Raw genomic sequence first — 27,456 nt, forward strand, 5'->3', positions numbered from 1 at the left:
TAGTTGTTTATTGCTTAAGTTTTAGCCACAATGGCAAATTGCAGCCGGAAATTCAGTCTTACTTTGTCATTTAGAAACAAAATATGAAACCTGTCAAAATAAAGCACTAGCTTTTTTTTTTTTTGAGACAAAATGGAAGAAATCCTAATATTAGGTTAGAAAAGCAATTTTTTGGTGTTTTTATTTTATTTTATTTTATTTTATTTTGAGACACAGTCTTGCTCTGTCGCCCAGGCTGGAGTGCAGGAGTGCGATCTCGGCTCACTGCAAGCTCCGCCTCCCAGGTTCACGCCATTCTCCTGCCTCAGCCTCCCGAGTAGCTGGTACTACAGGCGCCCGCCACCACGCCCGGCTAATTTTTTATATTTTTAGTAGAGACGGGGTTTCACCGTGTTAGCCAGGATGGTCTCGATCTCGTGACCTCATGATCTGCCAGCCTCGGCCTCCCAAAGTGCTGGGATTACAGGCGTCAGCCACTGTGCCCGGCCTCTTTGGTGTGTATTTTGATGTGGTGACTGGTAGTTAAATTCAGTGTACATATGAATTCACTCTTGGGACAAAATATGCTGGATTTGAGCTTGTTTTCAGGCAAATCATGTTTCATCTTGCAGAGCTAATTCAAAGTATACTGACTGCATGCACTTCTTCCTTAGGGGAAGAAAACTCATCATAATTTGTTTCTAGGCATATGTTATTAGAGCTAGGATTAAAATAAATCCTACATACCTTCTTTAATATGCTAACATTAACACGTTTCGCTTAAAAAAGTATCGATCATTTATCATGGAAAAATACACCAGCTTACACAAATTCCTAAAGCGTTTTTCGTGTGTGTGTGTGTGTGCGTGTGTGTGTGTGTGTGTGTGTGTGTGTGGAGATGGGGTTTCGCCATATTGCCCAGGCTGGTCTCGAACTCCTGGGCTCAAGCGATCCACCCACCTCAGCCTCCCAAAGTGCTGGGATTACAGGCGTGAGCCACACACCCGGCCCCAAAGCTTTTTGTGAGATTATATATTTTACCTGCGAAATATATGGGTCAGAAAGATTTGAGAAAGTTGTTAGATAATTCCACCAACAAAATCTCCCGTCCTTTCCAGCTGTGATGGTGAATTCTAAAGTAGAATTCATCTTTGGAGCTTCTCCCTGTAGGCATGCACCTTGGGTTGCACCAGCAAGATGTTGCGCGGAGTCCTCCAGGCCTCTAGAGGGCAGAGATGGTCTCGCTTCCTTGCCGAGCTTGCGCCTTAGTTCTCTCCTTTGGGGCTGTGAACGTGGGGTCGAAGCGCGCGTGCGCGGCGGCGGCTGGCGGCGGCTTGCGGCGGCGGCGGGGCGGGGCCTGGACTGTCAGCCGGCCTAGGAGGAGGAAGGAGCCTGCAGCCTGCAGTGTGAGGGGCGGCACCCGGCTGCCGGCGGTTGGTCTAGCTGGGGGAGGTCGGGCCATGCTGGTGGGCCAGGGTGCGGGGCCGCTGGGGCCCGCGGTGGTCACCGCCGCGGTGGTGCTGCTGCTGAGCGGCGTGGGGCCGGCGCACGGCTCGGAGGACATCGTGGTGGGCTGCGGTGGCTTCGTCAAGTCGGACGTGGAGATCAACTACTCGCTCATCGAGGTGAGCGCCCGCCCCGCTGCCCGGCGCCGAGTCGCCGGGCCGGTGGTTCAGCCTCTCTGGGCCGCGCTGGCCTCGTCTCTGACACCGGGCGGTGTGGAGTCCTTGGAGCCCTTACCTCTTCCGAGGCTATGCTGTCCGCGGGCTCCCTGCAGCCCCTCCCCAGTCGCGCTGGAGGGGAGGTTCTTATCATGGGGTCGTCTAAGGACTGAGGGGGTGCCAGACCTCAGGTTCTTCAAAACCCGGACTCCAGATCCCCGGAACACAGACCCCAGATCCTCAAAACCCAGACCCTAAATTCCCTGGAGCCCAGACTCCATTTCTTTAAAACTTAGACCTGAGATCTCCTCGAATCAGACCCCCTGAAACTCAGATTTCCCCAAACCCACATTCCAGAACCTAGAGACCACATGTCTTATCCCCCAAACTCCACAGCCCAGAACCCCCCGAAGTTCTAATCCACTGCTCCTCCAAACCCCGCGGCATGATTTTAAAGAGCGTCAATTCCCATCCCATAGATTCTGACCTAGTAGATCAGTATTGGCAACCCTGGGGCCGGAAAGCTATTTTTTATTTCTCCGGCTCCCCTCCACTTCTGAAAATGGAGAGTTGCCAGCTGCCCTGATTGCCTTAATGAGTAGTTAATGGAATTACCCTAGAGATTTGTGCTGAAGGTTTGTGTGTGTGTGTGTGTGTGTGTGTGTGTGTGTGTGTGTGTGTGTTTTAAATTAAGTTGTAAAGGCCTGTTAAATGTTTATCAGCCCGGTGGGATTATGACCCAGAAAGGTTCCCGTAAAGAGGAAAGGGATGGATGGAGGTAGGGGCAGAATGTCATTTGTCCCGGTAGATGGGAGGGGACCAGAGCAAGGCCTGGGCCTCATTTTTGGGAGGGGATTTATGGTGGAGTAGGACAAGGAAGAGGAAAAGAGCGGGTGCCTCGGAGGTAATTTAGGAGAAAACGAAGGAAGAGGCTGGGAAATGCCAAAGAGAGGGATTGGGGAATAAGACCCCAAAGATCGTCTGAAAGCACCTTTGAGCTGTTCCAGGGCTGGCAGTGAAGGGTGAAGCTCTGTGTTCTGCAAAGCGGGCTGCTGAGGATTGGGGGAGGGGGAGGGAGTCAGTTCCACACCCCACCAGCTCTGCGACCTGCCCTTGCTCTAGGTTTCAGTTTTTGTACCTATAGGATGGTGTTGGGAGAGAAAGAGTGGAACCCAGCAGATACATTTCTTAAACAAGCAGATCCGTGATCTTCTTCAAGGCCCCCTTGTTTGCTGCTTTTTCAGTCTGAAGAGGTCAGAGGTCAGGCATTGAATGAATCTACCCACTGGCAGTGGCAAGGCTCCTAGGATTTCCTGGGTACATGTTTCTGGGTGCCTATGCCACCTCCTAGGTCTGCACTGGGGACAGGACACGTTCAGGGTGGTATGGCTGTAGACGGCACAGGGCATTTCAGAAGCTGAAATGCAAGATGCCAGTAAGGCCTCTTGCAACTTGTAGTTTCCAGGGGTTCTGGAAGGAAGGAAAAGACAGGTACCCCCCTCCACCCTCACCCTCATACTAATAGTGACCTTGAGAGCAGAGGACAGGTTTTGTGACCCATTTCGAAGTGTGTTCCTTAAGCCCAAGAGCTGCCTGTCCAGATGGTGTGGGACACTCATTCTTTCGTAAGTAATTCAGATTCTGAAATCAGACATTTCATACTGGCCATCTTGACGTAGATTACATTGCCATCCTGTGTCCTGATTGTACTTTATGAAAGATATAGAAATAATCATGATATTTCACGGTTATTTCTTGATTGTGTTTTTTTGCGTTCCTATGCAACTGCCGTCATTCTTCTCTAGCTTTCTCCCATCCTGGGTGTTTTTACATCGTGTTCATTGAGTCAACAACTATTTACTGAGCCCCGGCACATACTGAAGCCTTGTCCCCAGTGTGGATATAGCAGTACAGTGAACAGAACAGACAAAACTCCATACTCTCATGAGACTGACATTTTGTTCTCTAACAGGGACCTTACTGTTAAAAAAAAAAAAAAATTATACTGCTGCTAATACTTTAACAATCAGCAGGTTTCACATTAAAAACTGGGTTCTTTATTTCTCTGGAAAACCAGCCGATCTTTAGGCTGCCACACTTGGCTTGGGTTTTGTAGTGATCTGAATCCTTTTGGATGAATGCCCCTTGATGTTGCCTCCCTAAGCGGTCTAGGCTGGTGAATTTTCAGTCCCTGCCTTAAATGCATGCATCTGAATCTCTTTGTCACCTGTAGCAAATTCACTGAGTACCTAGAGTAAGCAAGACACTGTCTCAGGCACTGGGGAATGAAGTTGTGGTCACTGACTTCAGAGAACTTTACATACAGGCTTAACCTTATTTCACTCGAGTCCTTTCCCAAGTGTTCAAATGTTCATTTTATGAGTTAGTCACTTTGTACATCTTCTTGGCTGGTAAGATTCGACTGTTTCATTGCAGCTTGTGTCATGGTTTGTTTCATGGTCATAGAGCATTAACATTTTGGAGGTGAGGCTTTTAGGTGCATCAGACCCAACTGCTTCCTTTTACAGACATGGAAACTGAGCCTCAGAGTGGTTGAGCTGTGCAGGTACATTTAGGAAATTTTCCTTGAGCCCGGTATGTTCCCTACGTATTACACTGTGTTGCCTTTTTCTTCAGAGAGAGATATTAAATAGTAATACAAACTGCTTTTTCCATTTTACTTATTTTATTTTGTTTTATTTTGAGGCAGGGTCTCACACTGTTGCTCAGGCTGGAGTACAGTGGCACCATCATAGCTCACCAAAGCCTCTGACTCCTGGCTTCAAGCAATCCTCCTGCCTCGGCCTCCTGAGTAGCTGAGGCTACAGGCACGTGCCATCATGCCTAGCTAATTTTTTTTCTAGTAGGGATGAGGTGTGGCTATGTTGTCCAGGCTGGTCTCCTGGGCTCAAGTGATCCTCCTTCTTTGGCCTCCCAAAGTGCTGGGATTGCAGGCATGAGCCACCATGCCTGGCCGCAAACTGATTTTTCTTTGAATCCATATTCTATAGTAGGTGCTTAATATGCATTGATGTGAATCTGTACAACCACATGAAAAGGAGTGGCTCTGTGTCTACACCTGAAGAAACGGAACACGAGCTTGCCCAAGGCCACGCAACACGTGGAAGACTCAGATGGCATTTGGGCATCTTACTGGGTTAACACTTCGTGTCTGGTAATGCTCAGAATGTAAGAGTTTTAGAGAGTCCTTGAAGAGAGGACAGATATTAAATGTCTTTTTAGTCTCTTTTTCTTCGGAGAATGAAAGTAATGAGAAAATTAAGTTTCTAGATGAATGTTGCTCCAAGTATTTGAAATTATTCAGAGTTAGTAAGGAAGATTTCTGGCCCTCATTCCAGACCTTTAGTTGAGAAATAGAGGTGGGCCCCAGGTATTTGCAATTTATTTTATTTTATTTTATTTTTTTATTATTATTTTTGAGAGGGAGTCTTGCTCTGTCTCCCAGGCTGGAGTGCTGTGGCATGATCTTGGCTCACTGCAACCTCCGCCTCCTGAGTTCAAACAATTTTCCTGCCTCAGCCTCCCAAGTACCTGGGACTACCGGTGCCTGCCACCATGCCTGGGTAACTTTTTTTGTATTTTTAGTAGGGACAGGGTTTCACCTTGTTGGCCAGGCTGGTCTCAAATTCCTGACCTTAAGTGATCTGCCCACCTCAGCCTCCTGAAGTGCTGGGAGTACTGGCATGAGCCACCGTGCCCAGCCAGGAATTTGCATGTTAATAAGCACCTTACTAATGGCAAAGTTGGCAAATTTGTTTTAGACCCAGAAACTTACACGAGCTACCTAGAGACAGCCACTAAAATACACAGAAAAGCATTGAAAAATAAGGCATTGTAATAGGCTGTAGGTGGTTTCTAATCTGAAAAACATTGAGTCACATGATTTGGGAGAGAGTTTGTTGATTTCCCTCTGTCCCCAGTAATGCCCCGTGTTAAAAGCTGGTATATAATAGGTCCTCAGTGAATGTATACTGACTGAGTGCATTCAAGTGTAACGTGTGTAGTTAATTCCCAAAGGCAATGTTATGATTTCTGTTTTCCTTCCTTCCTTTCCAGATAAAGCTGTACACCAAGCATGGGACTTTGAAATACCAGACAGACTGTGCCCCTAATAATGGTTACTTTATGATCCCTTTGTATGATAAGGTAAGAGGGGACTGCTTGTCACTTATGATGGGAAGTCACTAGTGTGCCTCACCAGGCTGCACTAACCATGCCCTTTCCTACACTAGCAAATGCTCATCTGTTTTGTAAATTATTAGTGGAATATGGTAATCCTAGCCACATTTGGAGGGAGACAACTTACAAACTGCCTTGACGAATACAGTGGCTCTCTCTGTGTTTAGGGCCATTTGGCAATGTCTAGAGATGTTTTTGTTGTGACATCGTGGCTGTGCGCTACAGTCACCCAGTGAGTAGTGGCCAGGCGTGGAGCTAAATGCGCTACAGTGCTGCCTACGACAGCCCAGATGTCAGTAGTGCCAGGGCTGAGAAACTCTGATTTCATGGAACCCGTTACTTGCAGGCAGCTTAAAGTATTGTTAAAACAATTGTATAAGTAATACATAAATTCATGAACTTTGTGAAAAAAAAAGTCAAGGTCTTTAGAAGTATGTGAAATAAATTTGTACCCTTTTCCCTCCAATTTTACCTCCCTCTGTAGTGATAACCTCTGATAATCTGATAAAGGTATTTTTTTTTTTTTTCTTCTTTTGAGATGGAGTCTCGCTGGGTCGCCCAGGCTGGAGTGCAGTGGCGTGATCTTGGCTCACTCCAACCTCCACCCCCTAGGTTCAAGCCATTTTCCTTCCTCGGCCTCCCAAATAGCTGGGATTACGGGCACCTGCCACTACACCCAGCTAATGTTTTGTATTTTTAGTAGTGACAGGGTTTTGCCATGTTGGCCAGGCTGGTCTCGAACTCCTGACCTCAAGTGAACCACGTGCCTCAGCCTCCCAAAGTGCTGGGATTACAGGTGTGAGCCAGTGTTTCCGGCCCTCTTATAAAATTTTGATGTGCATCCTAACAGATTGCTTTCTATTTATAGTTATTCAGATATCCACGGGTACACATGCATATGTATATATGCAAATACACACAAGCACACATGCACATAGATATGTATCCACAAACACCTCTATACAATCCCATCCTCCCACATATAAACATTTTATTTGGAAATACAGATTCATAGGAAGTTGCAAAAATAGTCAATATACATAGTTTTGATTTTGATACATTTTTTAATACAAATGAAATCAAACAATAGGATTTATTCTGCAGTTTCATTTTTTCCCCTGTGTTAATGCTTTCAATACCAGAGGGACATTTGGTTTTTTCCTCTTGCGTGCTTTCAACATTAGCATAGATAGATCTACTGACTTTTTTTTTTTTTTTTTTTTTTGAGACAGAGTCTCACTCTGTCAGCCAGGCTGGAGTGCAGTGGCGCGATCTCGGCTCACTGCAACCTCTGCCTCCTGGGTTCCAGTGATTCTTCTGCCTCAGCCTCCCAAGTAGCTGGGATTACAGGCACCCACCACCATGCCCAGCTAATTTTTTTTGTATTTTTAGTAGAGATGGTGTTTCACCATGTTGGCCAGGCTGGTTTTGAACTCCTGACCTCAGGTGATCCGCCCACCTCAGCCTCCCAGAGTGCTGGGATTACAGGCATGAGCCACCATGCTCAGCCTACTGACTTCTTTTTAATCGCTGCATAGTGTGTCAGAGTCAAACCCAAACTGTAATTTATTTAACTACTTGGACATATAGACTTTCCCCAATTTTAAAATAGTAGTAATTTTAACATAACACACCAGGAAATATTCTTGAACTTAACTCTTCATCCAGAATGCATAGGATTGATTTCTAGAGATGGACTAGCTGGGTCTGTCCTGAAATCTATTTAATTAATTTTTAAATAGTATCAGTATCAGTCTCAAGAAACCAGGAGGCTGGATGTGGTAGCTCATGCCTGTAATCCTAGCACTTTGGGAGGTTGAGGCAGGTGGATCGCCTGAGCTCAGGAGTGTGAGACCAGCCTGGGCAACATGGTGCAACCCCGTCTCTACTAAAATACAAAAAAATTAGCCGAGTGTCATGTGGATGCCTGTAGTCCCAGCTACTTGGGAGGCTGAGGCAGGAGAATCGCTTGAACCTAGGAGACGGAGGTTGCAGTGAGCCAAGATCGCACCACTTCACTCCAGCCTGGGCAACAGAGCAAAGCTCCATCTCAAAAAAAACAAAAACAAAAACAAAGAAACCAGGGTTGATAAGTAAAATCTAGTTTTATTTATTGAATTAATGAGTTAATGTATTGTTCAGAGACAGGATCTCCCTCCGCTGCCCATGCTGGAGTGCAGTGGCACAATTATGGTTCACTGCAGCACTGACCTCCTGGGCTCAAGTGATCCTCCTGCCTCTTCCACCTAAGTAGCTAAGACTGTAGGCGCCTGCCACCACACCCAGCTAATTTTTTAAGAACATTTTTTGTACAGATGGGGTCTTGCTATGTTGCTTAGGCTGGTCTTGAACTCCTGGCCTCAAGTGACCCTCCTGCCTTGGCCTCCCACAGTGTTGGGATTATAGGTGTGAGGTACTGTGCCTGGCCAAATCTAGTTTTAAGAGGTGACTTTAGTTCCTGAAGATACATGCTAACTTGTGCAACTGTAGGCACGTGAGGGCTTAATGGGAGACTCAATTAATAGAATTATAGTATGTTTAGTATTAAAAGACAGTGAGTGGCTGAACCTAGTGTCTTTAGAACTCATGAATGGGCTTCAGCACTGTCTTCTGATTGTTTAGATGAAAACTTCTGGTGTTCAGCTTCAGCTTGTAGCTTCTGAAGAGAATCAGTGCTCAGTACCATGTAGAAGAACAAGGCTTACTCTTAGAATTTCATTTCCGGTGTAAAAAAATTTCAGATTAAATGATAACACTAAACTAAATTAAGCCAGAGTCACAATTCTCATTTCTTGAAATTACATTTTCTTTTTTTCCTTTTAGGGGGATTTCATTCTGAAGATTGAGCCTCCCCTGGGGTGGAGTTTTGGTAAGTTAACTGAATCACTAGACATTCTTTGTAAAAGATTAGATGATATGCCAAATATTAATTTAGGCTAGCAGAGTGCATAAGCTATTAAAATATTAAGGATCATTTCCAGTATGGAAGAGGGTTTGTATTCCTCCCCTCCTTGCCCCCATCACTCTGGTTTCGTTCGGATTTACCTTAATCTACCTTAAGACTTTCTGTCACCTTTGAAAAATAGACATCTTTTCTTCTACCTTTCTGGAAACTCCTCCCTTGCAGTTTCACTCATTATGTGGCCGTAGAACAGTATAGAAATCAAGAGTGGGGACTTGGTTCCCGTCCCAGGATGGCTTTTTTAGCCCCCTCAGTTTTTTAATTTTTTATGGAATTAATTGAAACATTTAAAGATTGTGAGATTTGTCATAAAAATCCAGATTTATGTCCCATGAGATGAGAAGACTGTCAGCCTTATACCTTACCAGTTAAATACCTTTGGGCAAGTTACTTCCCCCGTGTCAGCCTGGCTCCTCACTGTCGAGCAAGGGTAGTTATAGTCCCTGCCCCACTGGGTACTTGGAGGGTTAATAAACCAATACTGAGTGTTCAGAGTGGCTGGCACGTAATTAGCAAGTACTCAGTATTCGAAAACAGCCCTTCTGCACACATCCCAATAAAAGCTCCAAACTTTCCTCATATAACTGTCTTCAGGCATAGCTGGGGAGTTGGGGATGGGGTTGAGATCAGAAGAGAGGGTCTGTTTTGATGTAGTTTACATTTTTGAAGAGGAGAGACTCTTGATGTTTCAGCAGAACAGATGTGGGTGACCCCAGTCCATGGCTTGGGGAGAGGAGTAGGGATCACCGTTGTTGATATCAGGCTTGCTCGTGCATTAGACAAGGAAGAATTTAGCACCTGCCATCACCAAGGCTAAAATGAGGCTCAGGCAGCTGACAGCTAATTTGGCTCTGTGAGAGCAGCTCTTTTATCAGTTTGTAGTCAGGGATAGGGCGGGGGGTGCCTGGCTGGTACGTTCCAGAAAGCTGGAGAGGAATGTAGCCCTGCTCATGGCCAAAGCAGAAGTCCAGATTGGTGGCCTGGAGGAGTGTTGTGTTTGCCACCCCCCACCCTACCCCCAACTGGTGCTGTTGATAAGCTTTTTAATTGAATTATGCTTTCAGAAAAGTGCCTTGGATGAATTTTCACTAAGTGAACACACCCATGTATCCACCATCCAGATGATAAGATAGCACTTCACCAGCACCCCTGAAGTCCCCATCCTGGGTGCTCATTAGCCATCCCACCCCACCCTCCAGGTGACCACCACCCTGACCTTCTACAAATGAGAGATCCATTTGGTCGTTTTGAACTTTATACAAATGCTATCATGCAGGGAACTTTTTAATATCTGGTTTCTTTCACTCAACATTATGAACTTTATCTGTATCATTTGTAGCTTTAGTTCATTCTCTTTGCTGTTCAGAATTCTGATGCATAAATATAAAATTATTTATATTTTATAAAATATTTATATTTTATTTTCTTTTTTTCTTTTTTTTGAGACTGAGTCTCGCTCTGCTGCCCAGGCTGGAGTGTGATCTCGGTTCACTGCAACTTCTGCCCGGGTTCAAGCAATTCTTGTGCCTCAGCCTCCTCAGTAGATGAGATTACAGGTGTGCACCACCACACCCAGCTAATTTTTGTATTTTTAGTAGAGATGGGGTTTCATCATGTTGACCCAGGCTGGTCTCGAACTCCTGACCTGAAGTGATCTGCCCGCTTTGGCCTCCCAAAGTGTTGGGATTATAGGCAAGAGCCACCACGCCTGGCCTATATTTATATTTTATGTTCATATTTTGTATCAGTGATCTCTTCTACTGTTGATGGCCATTTGAGTTGCTTACCGATTTTGGCCACTAAGAGTAGTGCTCCTGTGAACATTCTTGTATGTATATTTTGATACATGTGTGTCTGCATTTTTGCTGAGTATATCACAGGAGTAAAGTTGCTGAGCCATAGAGCTGATACATGCTCAGCTTTAGGTGTTTGCAAACATCCAAAGTGGATGCACCAGTTTGTGTTCTCCCAGCAGTGTACAAGGGTTTCCATTGCTCCACATCCTAACCTACACTTGGTATCATCAGTTTTTTTTTAATTTTAGCCCTTCTGGTAGGGGTGTGGTATTATCTCACTGTGGCCTTGATTTACATTCCACTGATGGCCAATGAGGTTGCACACTTTTTCGTATGTTTATGTTTATTTGCCATGGGCTAGCTATTTTTGTAAGATTCCTGTTCAAGTCTTTTGCCCATTTTTTATTGGAGTCTTTGTGTGTGTGTGTGTGTGTGTGTGTGCGCGCGTGCGCATGTATGCGTGCAAGCACGTGTGTAATTCATCTTAACTGAAAATCTCATCTCATGGTTTTCCATTTTTTTCTCTACTCATTACTGCATATTCTTCCTAACCTTTCAAAAACTCAACCTTAACCCCTATTATGATGAACTCTTCAGTTAAAAAATGGAGTTAATTGCTGATATTGAAAAATCAAGAGATGGTATATAAAATCCAGATTTCCAGTTTTTTGGAGAAGTTGGAAGCTCTGGCAAAGCATGGTAGTGGTTGGCAGACTTGAGTGGCAGTTGTCTCCTTTCAATTTGCCACAGTCCCCCTGAGGATGCTCCGCTTACTTCGAACCCATGAGGCCCCTGTGGCCCTGGAGTTTGTGTTCCTGGTTTAACATGGCTGAGCTCATGTCCTTGGTCAGAGAACAGATCCAGAGCCAGACTTTTAGGGTCGAATTGGGGCTCTGTCACTCAGAAGCTCTGTGATCTTGGGAGCTCCTTTAACCTTTCTGTGCCTTAATTTACCCCTCAGTAAACTGCAGCTATTACTGCCTGTCTCTTAAGATAATTGTGAGGATTAAAGGCACTCAGCTCAGTGCCTGGTCGGTGATGAGTATTCAGGAAATAAAATTATTTGGTGCTCACTGAATTTTCACTGGAACTCTGAGATATAACTTAGCTGAAAGGCGTTGTAAAATTATTTTATACTCTAAACACGAATTCCCTCTGGGGCAGGAAACCAGGAGGCTAGGGGGATAGGGGTGAGAGGGAGACTTTTCCCAGAATACTTTTTTGTACCTTTGGATTTGGAAACACACGAGTGTATTAAGTGTTCAAAAGTAAAATGAAATCTGAATAATAAAAATACGTTCTACTTAGGTTCACTGTACCCCAAAACTAAGCTTGCCTTTGTGTCTTGTGCCCCCGTTTCCTCCCCTGCTTCGTTCCTCAGAGCCGACGACCGTGGAACTCCATGTGGATGGAGTCAGTGACATCTGCACAAAGGGCGGAGACATCAACTTTGTCTTCACTGGGTTCTCTGTGAATGGCAAGGTTTGTCTTTGGAACTTGATTATTTTTCCTGTTCACTCTATAATGTATACTAAATCCTTTTTTAAAAAAATGCAGGATACTTTAACCTGGGGACTTTGATCCCACAGGGGACCCATGGATAAGTGGCAAGGGAGCCTGTGAACTCTGTACTTCATCCTGTGTAGAACGCAGCAGGTGTATTTAGGAGTGAGATTGAGGTTGCTGGTCATCCCCTCTGCTCCCAGAGCATAGGCTGTTGGTGTTTTTATTTTTTTATTTTTTATTTTGAGACAGGGTCTTGCTCTATTGCCCAGGCTGGAGTGCAGTGGTGCAATCTTGACTCACTGCAGCCTCCACCTCCCAGGTTCAAGTGATTCTCCTGCCTCACCCTCCCGCTCCTTCACCCTCCCGAGTAGCTAGGATTACAAGTGTGTGCCACCATGCCTGGCTAATTTTTGTATTTTCAGTAGAGATGGGCTTTTGCTGTGTTGGCCAGGCTGGTCTCAAACTCCTGACCTCAGGTGATCTGCCTGCCTCCACCTCCCATAGTGCTGGGATTACAGGTGTACGCTGTGCACCCAGCCGCTGTTAGTGTTTATGTCAGGGATGGCCTTTTACAGGGATGCCGAATTGGAAGGACGCACTCTCTAAGCCTTGTGGCATCTTGCTGTCCCTGTGGGTGAATTGAAGTCAGCGTCTCCCAGAGAGAGCGTGCATCTGCTTCTGACACTTACCTAGGAGGATTCCCATCATTTAAGTTCTGAGATTTTTTTGGACCGCCATGGTGGTGTGAATTTAGAGTCCTAACGGGTGTGTGCCCCAGCTCCCGCGATTCAGATCCTCAGGGGACAGTCGTTTTTCCTCCACCCGCCCTGTGCCTGAGGTTGAGATGTGCTTCCTTCCTTCCTGTCCTTCTCTTCATGATGGGCTTCTTTCTCCTCTACCTTTGCGGTGAGGGGGAGGCCCTGCCATCCCAGCTGTATGTGTGGGCTTCTTGTTAGAGATGGGGATCTTGGGTAGTTTTCTCTTTATCGATGGTTTGCAAAATAATGGTGAATCTTTTTTTATTTTTATTTTTATTTATTTATTTTTTTGAGACAGAGTCTCGCTCTGTGGCCTAAGGTGGAGTGCAGTAGCGCAGTCTCTCTCACCACAACCTCCACCTCCTGGGTTTGAGCAATTCTCCTGCCTCAGCCTCCCCAGTAGCTGGGATTACAGGTGTGTGCCACCTGACCCAGCTAATTTTTATATTTTTATTTTTATGTATATTTACTTTTTTTTTTTTTTTTTTTTGAGATGGAGTCTCCCTCTGTCACCCAGGCTGGAGTGCAGTGGCACGATTGCAGCTTACTGCAACCTCCGCCTCCTGGGTTCAAGTGATTCTCCTGCCTCAGCCTCAGGAGTAGCTAGGATTACAAGCATGTGCCGTGAGGTTCAGCTAATTTTTGTATTTTTAGTAGAGACAGGGTTTCACCATGTTGGCCAGGCTGGTCTCAAACTCCTGGCCTCAAGTGGTCTGCCTGCCTCAGCCTCCCAAAGTGCTGGGATTACAGGCGTGAGCCACCACACCCACCCAGACCAATAATGGTGAATCTATAACTGATGATGTCTTAGATTCATTGAAATAGAGTCTTATTTTACTGTTACTGTTCCCTCTCCTACCTCATCCCCAGGAAACATATCCATGATTTATATCATCTTTTCAATGGGATTCTTGACCCAGAGAGGGTTCCTGGCTCCACCTGGGAGTTGTAAGCAGGGCTGCCAGTGCTTTGAGAGGAGGGTGCTTTGCTGGGTGGGCCCTAACTTTCTTCTCCATGGCAGGTCCTCAGCAAAGGGCAGCCCCTGGGTCCTGCGGGAGTTCAGGTGTCTCTGAGAAACACTGGGACCGAAGCAAAGATCCAGTCCACAGTTACACGGCCTGGCGGAAAGTGAGTAGCGTCCTGTCTCTTAGTGTTGCCTTAGAGCCGGGCTCTGACAGGGGTCATGGAGCTGGGTTTGGGAGTTTGGATTCAGGGAGTTCTGGGTTCAGATCCTGATTCAGCCTCTTAACTTTGGGTGAGTTCATGCCCCTCAGAGTGCTGAGTTCCCCACATGTGAAATGGAATCCATTTGACCCATCTTGCCTAGCACTGATGGGATGATTAAATATGAGTTCATACTGGCCAGGCATATTGGCTTGCGCCTATAATGCCAGCACTTCGGGAGGCCAGGATGGGAGGATCACTTGAGTTCAGGAGTTCGAGACCAGCCTGGACAACATAGGGAGACTCAATCTCCACAAATAATTTAAAAAATTATATCAAGTAGAGTCCCACGGGGGAAAACAATTAGCTGGGTGTGGTGGCATGCTCCTGTGGTCGCAGCTACTCGGGAGGCTGAGGCGGGAGGATTGCTTGAGCTTGGAAGGTTGAGGCTGCAGTGAGCCGTGATCATGTGCCACTGTGCTCCAGCCTCGGCAGCAGAGCAAGACCCTGTCTGAAACAAACAAAAAAAGAGTTAATACCCATAAAGCACCTGCTTCAAGGCCTGGGGCTTAGTGGGTCTTCGTTTAGCAGCTCAGCCTGGCTCTGGAGCCTGCCAGCCTGGGCTTGAATCCCAGCTCCCCCATTTGCTGGCTGGTTGACGTAGGGCAAGTTCCTTAACCCCTCTGTGCCTCAGTTTCCTCTTTTGTAAATGAAGATAATTGTGGAACCTATCTCCTAAGGTACTGGAAAGATGAAATTAATATTATTACTTCAAGCTGCTTGGCATATTAGCTCAAATAGGTTAGCTCAGTTATGATTAGAAAAAATCATTATCATTATTATATCAAAACTGCTTTGTAGTTGGAACAGATGCCTAGCTGACCTTGCTGAGTCAGATTTAAAGCATTTATTTAATGGATGTATATAGTTGAGTTGTAAATGTTAACAGATATGCCAAGATTAATACCAGAATAGTTCAAACTGATAATTCCGAAAGCGTTCAAATCATTACTAACTCCGTTAACATACAAACTGAGTAAATTGCAAAATAGAAGTTTATAATGAGTCTGTCAGTAAGTTATTCAATTTTAAAGTTATTATTGTTGAAACTAGTTTTCATTTTTGAAATAACATTTACTTCTGCTTGACTGGTGCCTCTCCAGCCCTGGTGTGTAGCAGGAATATGGAGCTGTAATTTTTTTTCTGGGCTAGTAATTTGGTGTTGACCTTACTAGAAAAAAATAGTGTCTTGAGCCTACTGAATACCTTTCATCTGCACTAACTGAAACAATGAAACATGTAGCACTGGGCTATTATGAAAATGAAATAGAAGCTCAATCTTACCAATACTTGTAGTAATGTGATTTCCAAGCCCTATCCAGTTATTGCAGGCAAGATTTGATACAATAAAATACCACAGAAGAAATCAAATGCGTTTTCTAGTTCATTTCACTGGACTTAGCCTTCTCATTTGTCAGTTGCCTTACAAATTTGAAGGGATAAACATGTTAGTATACTGGCAGCAGCATTTCCAGCTTTAGCTCGGCTCACTCTGGTGTTAGTCTGTCTATGGCTAGTAGAGTAATTTTCATCAGCTGCTGGTTTCTTATCTCAGTTGCTTTGTGCAAAAACCCAGAATGACTTATCTGTGTTTCTCTAAAGCCTTTTTTCTGGGATTCAAAGCTTGTGATAGTTTACCCTGCCCTGTGTCATTTGCATCATCTTGGGTCAGCGTCCCCCTCAGCCTGTGCATCTGTTCTGTTCTTTTTCACCCCACTTCTCCCTTCCCATGTGTTTCCTTGGACACTTCTGTCCCCTTCTCCTTGTCAGTTCATGCCTGTCACCTCTGTCAAACCCAGTCGAATGTTCTGTGACTGGTCCCTGCTGTGCTACAAGGATTGGTTTTATGCCAGAAATCCTTGAGATTAAGGGAGACGTAAGCGCTCCTCTTTCCGATCAGCACATGGAGCACCCCTCTTGGCACACAGTAAGTGCTCAGTAAGCGCTCTTTTATGCAGATTTGTACAGTGAAGGATTGAATTTCATTCATGCTCATTTAACAAGCTAATGGAAGTTTGCGATAATTCCAACATTGTTTTCTTGTGCTGCCAACATTAGTCATAGAATTAGAAATACTTGGGTTGTTTGGAGAAAGTTAAATGGTTATTTTTTATGTCTTAGGTTTGCATTTTTTAAAGTTCTGCCTGGAGATTATGAAATCCTCGCAACTCATCCAACCTGGGCGTTGAAAGAGGTGAGTGTGACAGCTACGTCTATAGCCATGCCAATAATATGCTGGTCTTGGGACAGATGTAGGGCTTTTCAATTTAGGATATGAAAAGAATTTATGGTTTCTCCAGGACCAGATGAAGAACCAATGGTGCTGTTGTTTAGCTTGGTAGTTATTTATAAGGTGTAACTCCTCACTGTAGCAGATGTTGCTTGTGTTAGTTTCAGTTTTAGGTGACAGTGTTGTCTTCCTGCTGTGAAATAGATCTGTTTTATTAACTATAGCTATTTTAAACTAAATCAACAACAGAAGGCCCTGACGAGATTGATTTGTTGTTCTTTTTTCAGCCTGAAACAGAAATCTGTAAATATACTAAACATTCTAGAAACTGTGGTACGCGTGACCAAGGAGAATGTATGAGAATGTTTATTGCAGCTTTGTTTGTAATAGCAAAATATTGTAAACTACCTAAATGCCTTTTAAGAGAAGAATGGATTGGGGTTCCATCATACAATAGGCTGCTGTATGTCAGCAGTAATGAATGAACCAGAGCTACATATATCAATGTAACTACATTTAAAAACAGAGTTGAAGGAAATATGATTTTAAATACTTGTGATAATCATTTATGGATACAGTCTTTTTTTTTTTTTAAAGACGGAGTCTCACTCTGTTGTCAAGACTGGAGTGCAGTGGCGTGATCTTGGCTTATTGCAACCTCGGTCTTCTGTGTCCAAGCGAGTCTCCGGCTTCAGTCTCCTGAGCAGCTGAATTACAGGGATGTGCCACCACGCCCAGCTAATTTTTGTATTTTTAGTATATATGGGATTTTGCCATGTTGGCCAGGCTGGTCTCGAACTCCTAGCCTCAAATGATCCACCAGCCCCGGGCTCTCAAAGTGGTGGGATTACAGGTATAAACCAGTGCACTCGGCCAGATACAGTCTTTTTTTTTTTTTTTTGCAACAGGGTCTTGCTCTGTTGCCCAGGCTAGAGTACAGTGACATATTCATGGCTCATTGCAGCCTCTGGTTCCTGGCCTTAAGCGATCCTTCCACCTTGGCCTCCCAGGGATCTGGAACTGCAGGCATGTGCCACTGCCCCTAGCTAAGGATACAGTCTTTTTTTTTGAGATGAAGTCTTGCTCTTGTTGCCCAGGCTGGAGTGCAATGGCGCGATCTCAGCTCATTGCAACCTCCGCCTCTTGGGTTCAAGCGATTCTCCTGCCTCAGCCTCCTGAGTAGCTGGGGTTACAGGCACCTGCCACCATGCCCAGTTAATTTTTGTATTTTTAGTAGGGACAGGGAGGATACGGTCTTATGTAGAAAAATTATGAAGACATGTATGGGAATAGCAGACGCTGTTCAAAATGATACTGACTTCTAGAGAAAGAGGGAGGAGGGGGACTTTGGGGTATGCCAGCATCTTGAATTGTATTTTTTTAAATTTGTTTAGCTGGTTAGAAGGTATGTAAGTGTTCTTTAGCATATCTTTTTTTGTTTGACTGAAATAGTTTATAGTCAAAGATCAAAAAAGGAACTCCACCTAGTAGGTGAGGTTCTGTAATAGCCGTGAAAGACCAAATTAAAATAAGACTTAAGGGACATCTTGACATGTTAGCTTGTGTGTTAGTATTGAAGCTGTATCTCATTTTTGCTAAAGAAGCATTGGAATCAGTATTTCAGCTTCTACTCTATATGTTTTATTATTATTTTTACTCTGTAGGTTTTACGCACATATAATTGATGATAGTTTCACACCTAGATGTCTCTTCTTACTGTTTATGACTTTTGGTTTTGGGGGTTTTTCTCTTCTGCAGCAACATTTAAAAATATTTTATTCGAGGCTGGGCGCAGTTGCTCATGCTGTAATTCCAGCATTTTGGGAGGCTGAGGTGGGTGGATCACTTGAGGTCAGGAGTTCGAGACCAACCTGGCCAACATGGTGAAACCACATCTCTACTAAAAATAGAAAAAAATTAGCCAGGAATGGTGGCATACACCTGTAATCCCAGCTACTCGGGAGGCTGAGGCAGGAGAATCACTTGAACCTGGGAGGTGGAGGTAGCAGTGAGCCAAGATTGCACCACTGCACTTCAGCTTGGGTGACAGAGTGAGACTCCATCTCAAAAAAAAAAAAAAAAAATTTATTCGAAATGAAAGAGCTTACACATTTATAAATAGAAGAGATTTTAAGGTTTACATTGTATGTTAATTGTCTGCATAGAAGAATCTGAGTTTATTAATATGAGATTGGGATTTTCAAGTAAAGCATGTTGTTAGAAGTCAGGATAATGTTTATCCTCCTGGGGTGTTAGTGACCAGAAGCAAGTGTGAGGGCACTTCTGGCTTGCTGGTGCTATTCTGTTGGGTAACCAGTGCCCAATTTGTGACAAGCCCTGTGCTGTGTGCTTAGAATCTGTACACTTTTCTCTGTGTTTATTGTACCTTAACAAAAATGTTTAAAAATATACACATATTGTGAAAAGAACAACTTAAGGCAAATTAAACAGAGTTTAATTGAGCATAGAACAATTTGTCAATTGGGCAGCCCCCTGAGCCAGAATAGGTTTACAGCGACTGTGGCACTGTTGCGTGATTGGAAAGGGTTTATGGACAGAAAAAGAAAGTGACGGACAGAAAGTGGAAGTGAGGTACAGAAACAGTTGGATTGGTTACAGCTGGACGTTTGTCTTATTTGCACATGGTTTGAACAGTTGGCTGCCTGTGAGTAGTTGAAGGGTGGCTGCTTGAATTGGCTGAGACTTGGCAACACGTACAGAGAAACCTTTAGGCCAAACTTAAAATATGTAAGGAGGCAGCTTTAGGCTAATCTTCAGTTAACACTATATATCATTAAAAATAGAAAAAAAGGCAAAATATGCTCATTAAAAAAATTGGAACATACAGAGGAATATAAAGCAGTGGAAACAAATTTTGGAAGCTGGAAAAGTATACAAGTAAAATAGCACCATATAGACAAAATCATTATTGTTTACATTTTACCACATTTCCTTTCACTTCATTTTGGGCATTAAAAAATAATGATAAGCCAGGCACGGTGGCTCACACCTGTAATCCCAGCACTTTGGGAGGCTGAGGCGGGTGGATCACCTGAGGTCAGGAGTTCGAGACCAGCCTGGCCAACATGGTGAAACCCTGTCTCTACTAAAAATACAAAAATTAGCCGGGCGTGGTGGCGAGCGCTTGTAATCCCCGCTACTTGGGAGGCTGAGGCAGGAGAATCTCTTGAACCCAGGAGGCAGAGGTTGCAGTGAGCCGAGGTTGCGCCATTGCACTCAAGCCTGTGCGACATACTGAGACTCCATCTCAAAAAAAGAAGTGATCATACTGAATAAGCAATTTTATAGATTACATTTCCCAGTTAATATTTTAGCTTCAGCGTGTCCTCATGTTGTTAGGCACTTTGCAAGTGTTTATTTTTTTACAGGTTAAAATCTTTTTCTGTTACAGGCAAGCACCACAGTGCGTGTAACCAACTCCAATGCCAATGCGGCCAGTCCCCTCATCGTTGCTGGCTACAATGTGTCTGGCTCTGTCCGAAGTGATGGGGAGCCCATGAAAGGGGTGAAGTTTCTTCTCTTTTCTTCTTTAGTAACTAAAGAGGTAAGCAAAGAAAAGAACAAAAGAGATGGTGTGAGGGGTAGGAGGGTGGGGGAGTATAGCCCAGAACGTACTGTTGTAAGAAATGCAGGTCTGAGTTGATTTATCATTTTAACACTTAAGAATATCGTCTGTCTCAGGCCGGGTGTGGTAGCTCATGCCTGCAATCCCAGCACTTTGGGAGGCCAAGGTGGGTGGATCACTTGAGCTCAGGAGTTTTAGACCAGCCTGGCCAACATTATGAAACCCCGTCTCTACTAAAAATACAAAAACATTAGCCGGGCATGTTGGCACGTGCCTGTAGTCCCGGCTGCGTGGGAGGCTGAGGCAGTAGAATCGCTTGAACCCAGGAGGTGGAGGTTGCAGTGAGCCGAGATCACGCCACTGCACTCCAGCCTGGGTGACAGAGTGAGACTGTCTCAAAAAAAAAAAAAATTTCAAGAATATCATGTGTCTCTGTTGACTCACAAGACATTGCACATCTACACTGGGAGGCAGTGGTATGTGATGGAAAGTACACAGGCTTTGAAATCAGACCTGGGTTTAAACAAATCTCAGGTTTAAACAAATTCCTCTTCCTAGCTGTGCGACCCTGGGCCGGTCACATTACCTTCCTGAGCCTCCGTTTCCTTATTTGGAGAATGGTGACCCATCATAAGGAAGGACAGTCATGTCATCTTTCCCGGGAAGACTGTGCCAGTTTTTAACTTTGCAACTTGAATGTCAAGATTTTTGTTCCTTTTTTCTGTATTAATGTGTCTTAGATTTCAGAAATACATATATTGACATGAAACTTAAAAAAATTTTCCTATAATGTGGCTAATTGATGGTATTCAGAACATGTAAATGGAAAAGGAAGTCTTGTCTTTTTTACCCCCTGGCATAGGATGTCCTGGGCTGCAATGTCTCACCAGTGCCTGGGTTCCAGCCCCAAGACGAGAGTCTGGTGTATTTGTGCTACACGGTCTCCAGAGAAGATGGCTCGTTCTCTTTCTATTCCTTGCCAAGTGGGGGCTACACTGTGGTGAGTGAAGCAGATTTCCATTCTGTTTATGTCTGGGACTCTCGTGACACAGTAAAAGCCAATGCTGTTCGGGTGTTAAAGGAAAAGATGGTTGGCCTGCAGTTCTCTGAACACGCTGTTAAGCAGTAACTTACTTAAGATGAGACACTCACCCCTTCGTAATAGCTACAAAAAGGGCAAGGCTTCCTCTTTTCGAATCTGCAACAGTTATGATGAATGTTTCTCTTGGTCTGTCTGAACCCCTTGTAATTTGTGGGCTGCTAGATCGATTATTAATATTGCTGATTGATCATGTTAGTGGTTCTTAGTGATTAACAGACTCTTCCTTCCAGATTCCGTTCTATCGAGGGGAGAGGATTACCTTTGATGTGGCGCCTTCCAGACTTGACTTCACAGTGGAGCATGACAGCTTGAAAATCGAGGTAAGGCTTTTCTGTCTTCTGGAGGGACAGGTGTTTGAGTTCCCATCCCTAGGCACAGGTATTGCAAACATGTTTTTAAAAAAAATCAATTATTTTATCTGGAAGGGCTGTTGGAAAAAATGCCATCTGGTATTATATTCTTACACATGGTGTCCTTATCGTAGAGAGCTGGATTCCTAGTTAAATCTACTCATTCAGTGAAATATATTTATTGATTGCCAGTGACATACGTTTCAGGCACCATCCAGGACTGGGGATACAGCAGTGACCAAAAGAGGCAAAAATTCTTGTCCCTGTGGACCTCATTTTTTTTTTTTTTTTTTTTAAGATAGGGTCTCACTGTGTGGCTCAAGCTGGAGTGCAGTGGTACGATCTCGTCTCACTGCAGCCATTGCCTCCAGGGCTCAAGTGATCCTCCCACCTCAGCCTGTTGAGTAGCTGGGACCACAGGCGCGTGCCACCATGCCCAGCTAATTTTTGTATTTTTGTTAGAGATGGGGTTTCATCATGTTGCCCAGGCTGTTCTCTAACTCCTGGGTTCAAGTGATCTGCCTGCCTCCGCTTCCCAAAGTGTTGGGATTACAGGTGTGAGCCATCGCACCTGGCTAGACCTCATGTTCTAATGACAGGAAGGGTCAATACATGTATAGATGTATAAGTTAGAAAGTACAGTAGAAGGTGATAAGTGTTTTCTAGAAAAATAAAGGAAGAAAGGAGGTCGTACAGTATCAGGGTGGAGACAGGGGTTGCAGTTGTACATAGGGTGTTTTTGGGAAGTCCTCCCTGTGAAGGTGACATTTGAGCAACAACCTGAAGGGAAAGAACAAGAGAACCATACTTCACTCCTGCAGGAAGAGTGTGTAAGACTGAGGGAATGGCACGTGCAAAGGTCCTGAGGCAGGAGTGTGCTGAAGGGTTTGGGGCATCCCAAGGAGGCTAGGGTGGCTGGAGTGGAGGGAATGAGCAAGGAAGGAGGAGGCGGAAAGAGGGTCAGGGAGGTGACAGGGCAGATTGTGCAGGGCTTGGTGGGCCACTTTGCCTATAACTCTGGGTGAGAATTGGTGCCACTGGAAGGTTCCTAGCAGAGGAGTGGCGTGATCCTTCTGGCAGCTGCGTTGAGGAGAGTTTGCAGGGTGTCAGGGTGGAAGTGGGAGACCAGTTGGGATGCCATGGCCATAAACCAGGTGAGAACTGGCAGAGCTTGGACCGTGATGGTAGGAATGGGCAGTGTGATACATGGCTTGATAAACTGCCTAGACCCTCACATAAATGGCAAATGTATTTTTCATCTCACTTACGTCTCCTTTAATTACAGAAGTAGAAAATGGTTACTGTAGAAAATTGGCTAGCTAGAACAAATCCCAAAAGAAAATAACAGCCTCTCCTAAGTGGACCACCCAATGTTAGAGTTATCGAAGCAATTATATTTTAATCATTTTCTTTTAATATTACATTTGAAAGTACTGTGTTAAAATCGCTTAAACTGGCAGAAGCGGACTTTTAGGTCATATGCACAGTGGGGTGCAGACTCTGCATTTTAAGATTCAGTGGAGTGTTTGACCGTTCTGCTGTACACTGGAGGGGAAAGAGAAGGGTAAGAAGATGAAGCCTTTACTTTGCTTCTCGTAGCTTGCAGAGAAGGATGGGGGCAGGTGAGCAGAGACAGCTATTCCCAGATTACAGCCAAATACATATTTTGAAAATGATGAATGGAATTTCAGGGAATGGGGCCCTGTAAGTTCCCTGAGGTCAGGTACCGTGTCTTATTCTTTACTGTTTTCCTAACATGTGATTTAGTGCCTGCCACATAGTAGGTGCCCAGCAAAAATATTTGTTGAGTACATATGTGAATTAATAAGTAGGTAATGCATGGAATGAAACATGTCTTTTTGGAAAGATCAAGAAGGACTACCTGTCATGTGAGACCATCACTAAGAAACCATTTGCTGAAAAAAAAATAAAAAAATAAAAAAGAATGGCTACCTGCATAAAAAGGAAGTCATTTAATTATTTAAAGCTTCATCTCAAATGCTGTTGCACACGTGCGTGCACACGTTCATTCATTCAGGAGTCAGTTATTGAGTGCCTGCTGTGTACCAGGTGACTAAGACAGAAAAAGTCCCTGTCTCCATGAGGTAACATGCTAGTGGGAGGGAGACAACTAAGAAATCGAACGAGGACATTTCAGATACTGGTAAGTTTGATGAAGATACTAAAATAGGTTAGCAGTGGTGACCTTGGGGATACACAGATCAGGGCTGGAACTCAGTAACTGCAGAGAAAGCACAGGTGTGCTGCTCACAGGCGAGTGGGGCACAGACACAGACACAGACACATGGAGCATGGGACCACGTGTGAGCCAGTGATGGTGGTGGAGGAGGGTGGTCTAGGTGGATTTCTTTTTTTTTTTTTTTTTTTTCTTTGAGACAGAGTCTTGCTGCTTCACACAGGCTGGCACTATCTTGGCTCACTGCAACCTCCGCATCCCGAGTTGAAGCGATTCTCCTGCCTCAGCCTCCCGAGTAGCTGGGATTACAGGTGCCTGCCACCACATCTGGCTAATTTTTGTATTTTTAGTGGAGACAGGGCTTCACCATGTTGGCCAGGCTGGTCTTGGACTCCTGACCTCAAGTGATCTGCCTGCCTCGGCCTCCCAAAGTGCTGGGATTACAGGCGTGAACCACTGCGCCTGGCCTAGGTGGATTTCATAAGGACCTGTGTTCAGGTCGTGGTGGAAAGACAGGAGGGGGCACATGAGACCTTGCAGTTGCAGAGGTGGAATCCACAGGACTGATCGATGCTGGAGGAGCGGGGCGGGGCATCCGAAGTGATGCCGGGGTGTGCATGGGAGACTGGAGGAAGACGTGGTTCACCAAAATGGGGGCATCTGGAGGGGAGGAGATGGCACAGGGGTAAGGGTGGGGGGCTTCTAGAAGCTTGAGTCAGTGACCTTTTAACGAGGGAAGTAAGTCTCTAGACTTTTCTTTTCTGTTGTTTGACACTCAGCAGTGTGTTGGGAACACAACAGAGAAGACAGATGTGGGTAAAGTGAGAGGGAGCCCGGCTGGCACACAGGACCGGGGCACTGAGTGTTGGGAGGTGGGCGGCAGGAGCAGACATGGTAGGTGGTGGCCGGCGCAGCAGAAGGAGGCTTTGTGGCTCTGGCACAGGAGCACCTTTGAGCACCTTCTTCTTCTTCTTTGTTTTCTAGCCCGTGTTCCACGTCATGGGATTCTCCGTCACCGGGAGGGTCTTGAACGGACCCGAAGGAGATGGTGTTCCAGAAGCAGTAGTCACCCTGAATAACCAAATCAAAGGTGGGCTGACACAGCAGCCCCAGGCTGATGGCCAGCGCTGTTTTTGGATCACAGAGAGAAATGGAGAGGAACTGATGACTATATGAGAACATGGCAGCTTTTGGTCTCAAGTATTCTGGTGTACATGTAAGGATACACTGTTGTTTTTGGCTTATCTTCTGTTTGTGTGTTTTTGTTTTACAGTTAAAACAAAAGCTGATGGCTCATTCCGCCTTGAGAACATAACCACAGGGACATACACCATCCATGCTCAGAAAGAGCACCTCTACTTTGAAACGGTCACCATCAAAATTGCACCGAACACACCTCAGCTGGCTGACATTATTGCAACAGGGTAAGCTTATCGTGTGGATTTGGAAGCGCCAGTAAATATGCTGGCAGCCAGTGTAGAACAAAATGACCTGTGATCTGTGTGTCTTTGCCGAGCTTAAGAACTTAAGAAAGATTAGTACTTTTTTTTTTTTTTTTTTTGAGAGTCAGAGTCTTGCCCTGTTGCCCAGGCTGTAGTGCAGTGGTGCCATCTCGATTCACTGCAACCTCTGCCTCCCAGGTTCAAGTGATTCTCCTGCCTCAGCTTCCCAAGTAGCTGGGACTACAGGCGTGCCCCACCACACCCAGCTAATTTTTGTATTTTTAAGTAGAGACAGGGTTTCACTCTATGTTGGCCAGGCTAGTCTCAAAACTCCTAACCTCAGGCTGTCTGCCTGCTTTGGCCTCCCAAAGTGCTGGGATTATAGGTGTGAGACACTTCACCCGGACAAGAAAGATTAGTTCTAAATCTTACAAACTGAAGGTACTGACATGTCGGATGCTTAATGAAAAGTCCCTTGCTTCAAATTAAAATGGGCTTGTGAAATTAAAAAATCTTTCATGTCTGACTTTCACGATCTTTCACAGGACCCCTCTTTGCTTAATCTTTGAGGATTTTTGGAAGATGGTATTGTTGGTTGAGAAAGCTTATTGGAAGATGCTTCAGGTCATTGGTGTAGTTCTTCCTGCTTGTAGTTACTCATTATACTATAAGTACAGGCAGGGACATCTTGTGGTTGAATTCATGTGGTTTTACCATCATCTGAAGCAAGATTGTGTAGTGCCAACAACTTGGGCTTTGGAGTGAGATCCCAGATCCACCTGCATGTAACCTGCAGAACAGCTTTAGACATAACAGGTGCTCACAAAACAGTAGCTTAGAAGGAGAGTGCAGGGTCTGCTTGGGAGAAGCGTGGCATGAGCAAAGTCAGGCAGTCTCACAGCAGCAGGTGGCTGCGGGTGTAAAGCTGGGTGCTACTGGAGCAGAATATACTGGCAGGTGAAGGTGATGATGAGGCCAACCCCATAGCACCTCCTCACACCCCACCGGGGCGTAGGGGCTTTCTCCCACTGGGGCCAACGGGCCGTGAGTGGTTTTGAGCATTAATTTAACAAGCTTTGATCATTGTTTTCAATAGGGCATTCTGAAACAATGGCATGGAGTAGAGTGGCTTTGAAGGGGACAGGACTTGGGCACAGGAGGTCTGAAAGCAGAGACGACAAGGGCTTGCCTTGTAGGGAAGTCAGGGACAGACTGGTGAGATATTTAGGGTGCCCAGCTTGAGAGATGTGATGGCTGGGGACAGAAAGAGAAGCCAGTTAGGTGATGAGGGTTCAGATTTGGCCACATTGGTCTGTAGGACCACTAGGTGGAGCTCTTCAATAGGCACTTGGATGGATGGTCAATCCTGAAGATTCGGCTGCAGGTGGCAGCCAGGACCTCAAATATGTATGTGCAGGTAGAATTAGAAGAACAGTAGGCCAAAAACAGAGTGCCAGGTGGCCCAGGGGGGACCTAGGGAGCATGAGGTCATAGGAGCTAAGAAAGTAAGTTTGGGGTAGGAGGTAGTGCCCAACAGGGAGGTGCAGGGAGCTGAGCCCTGGTGAACACAGTCCCCTGGCTTGATCACTGAGGAGGCCACAGTGACTCTTTTCTGTAGACAGATGGAGGTCGAGGTCAAGGAGTCCAGTGGTGAATGGAAGACAGGGAAGCAAATTACCCTCAGAAAGTAATTCTTGGATTGAAGTCTTTCCCACCTTCCATAAACACTTTGTGCAATTGCTCTAGATGAGGCACTGAAAAATGCTTCGTACCTAATAATTAATCAAACTAGTGTTCCAGAGATGGGGCTTTCACCCTACCAGGGAGACAGACTGAAGACAAATACATCTGTGGCCAGGCTTAATGCCTCACACCTGTAATCCATCCCAGCACCTTGGGAGGCGGAGGTGGGCGGATCGCTTGAGCCCAGGAGTTTGAGACCAGCCTGGGCAACTTGGCAAAACACCATCTCTACCAAAAATGCAAAAAGTAGCTAGTTTCATAACCTGGTCTAAAAATAAATAAATAAAGAGATAAAAATTAAAAGATAACAAGATTTTAAAAAAAGACAAAAAAGACAAATACATTTATGCTGCTAAATTATGGCAAGTGTCGTGCAGGGAAGAGATCAGGGTGCTGCAAGAAGAGCTAATTTAGAGTGGGAGCTCTGCAAGGCTCTCTGGGTTGCAGAGACCTTAGTAGAGACTAAAAGTTAGCTAAAGCAAATCTTCCCTAGTAGAGAAGCAGCATGCTCAGAGGCCTGCATAGGATAGGAAGGACCTGAAAGGCAGTCTGCGCAGCTGGAGGAGGTGGGTGAGGTCAGGGAGCTCTGGGGCCTTGTAGCCTTGCTTTGGGATTGGGCTTTGCTCCCTAATGCAGTGGAAACCCGTTAGGAGTTGTCTGTTGGTTGGCCGGGCACGGTGGCTCACGCCTATGATCTCAGCACTTTGGGAGGCTGAGGTG

General features: G+C 45.1%; 1 protein-coding gene across 3 annotated transcripts in view; it reads left to right on the forward strand.

The window, feature by feature from the left end:
* The first annotated feature begins 1,251 nt into the window (after positions 1 to 1,251).
* Positions 1,252 to 27,456, forward strand: part of LOC129394160 (BOS complex subunit NOMO1-like) — a 62,518-nt gene continuing 36,313 nt past the window's right edge. For 2 of the 3 annotated variants that reach the window (XM_063598398.1, XM_063598400.1), the window contains exons 1-11: positions 1,252 to 1,604; positions 5,718 to 5,807; positions 8,664 to 8,709; positions 11,980 to 12,080; positions 13,884 to 13,990; positions 16,208 to 16,280; positions 19,729 to 19,881; positions 20,765 to 20,902; positions 21,235 to 21,324; positions 24,536 to 24,641; positions 24,825 to 24,975. In XM_063598398.1, the coding sequence (XP_063454468.1) occupies positions 1,440 to 1,604; positions 5,718 to 5,807; positions 8,664 to 8,709; positions 11,980 to 12,080; positions 13,884 to 13,990; positions 16,208 to 16,280; positions 19,729 to 19,881; positions 20,765 to 20,902; positions 21,235 to 21,324; positions 24,536 to 24,641; positions 24,825 to 24,975 (1,220 nt within the window). In that variant the 5' untranslated portion in view covers positions 1,252 to 1,439. Of the gene's footprint in view, positions 1,605 to 5,106; positions 5,225 to 5,717; positions 5,808 to 8,663; positions 8,710 to 11,979; positions 12,081 to 13,883; positions 13,991 to 16,207; positions 16,281 to 19,728; positions 19,882 to 20,764; positions 20,903 to 21,234; positions 21,325 to 24,535; positions 24,642 to 24,824; positions 24,976 to 27,456 lie in introns of those variants that run through there. The other variant, XM_063598399.1, reaches the window with a different exon arrangement.

Source organism: Pan paniscus, chromosome 18 (assembly GCF_029289425.2).
Source record: "Pan paniscus chromosome 18, NHGRI_mPanPan1-v2.0_pri, whole genome shotgun sequence".
Taxonomy (NCBI): Eukaryota; Metazoa; Chordata; class Mammalia; order Primates; family Hominidae; genus Pan; species Pan paniscus.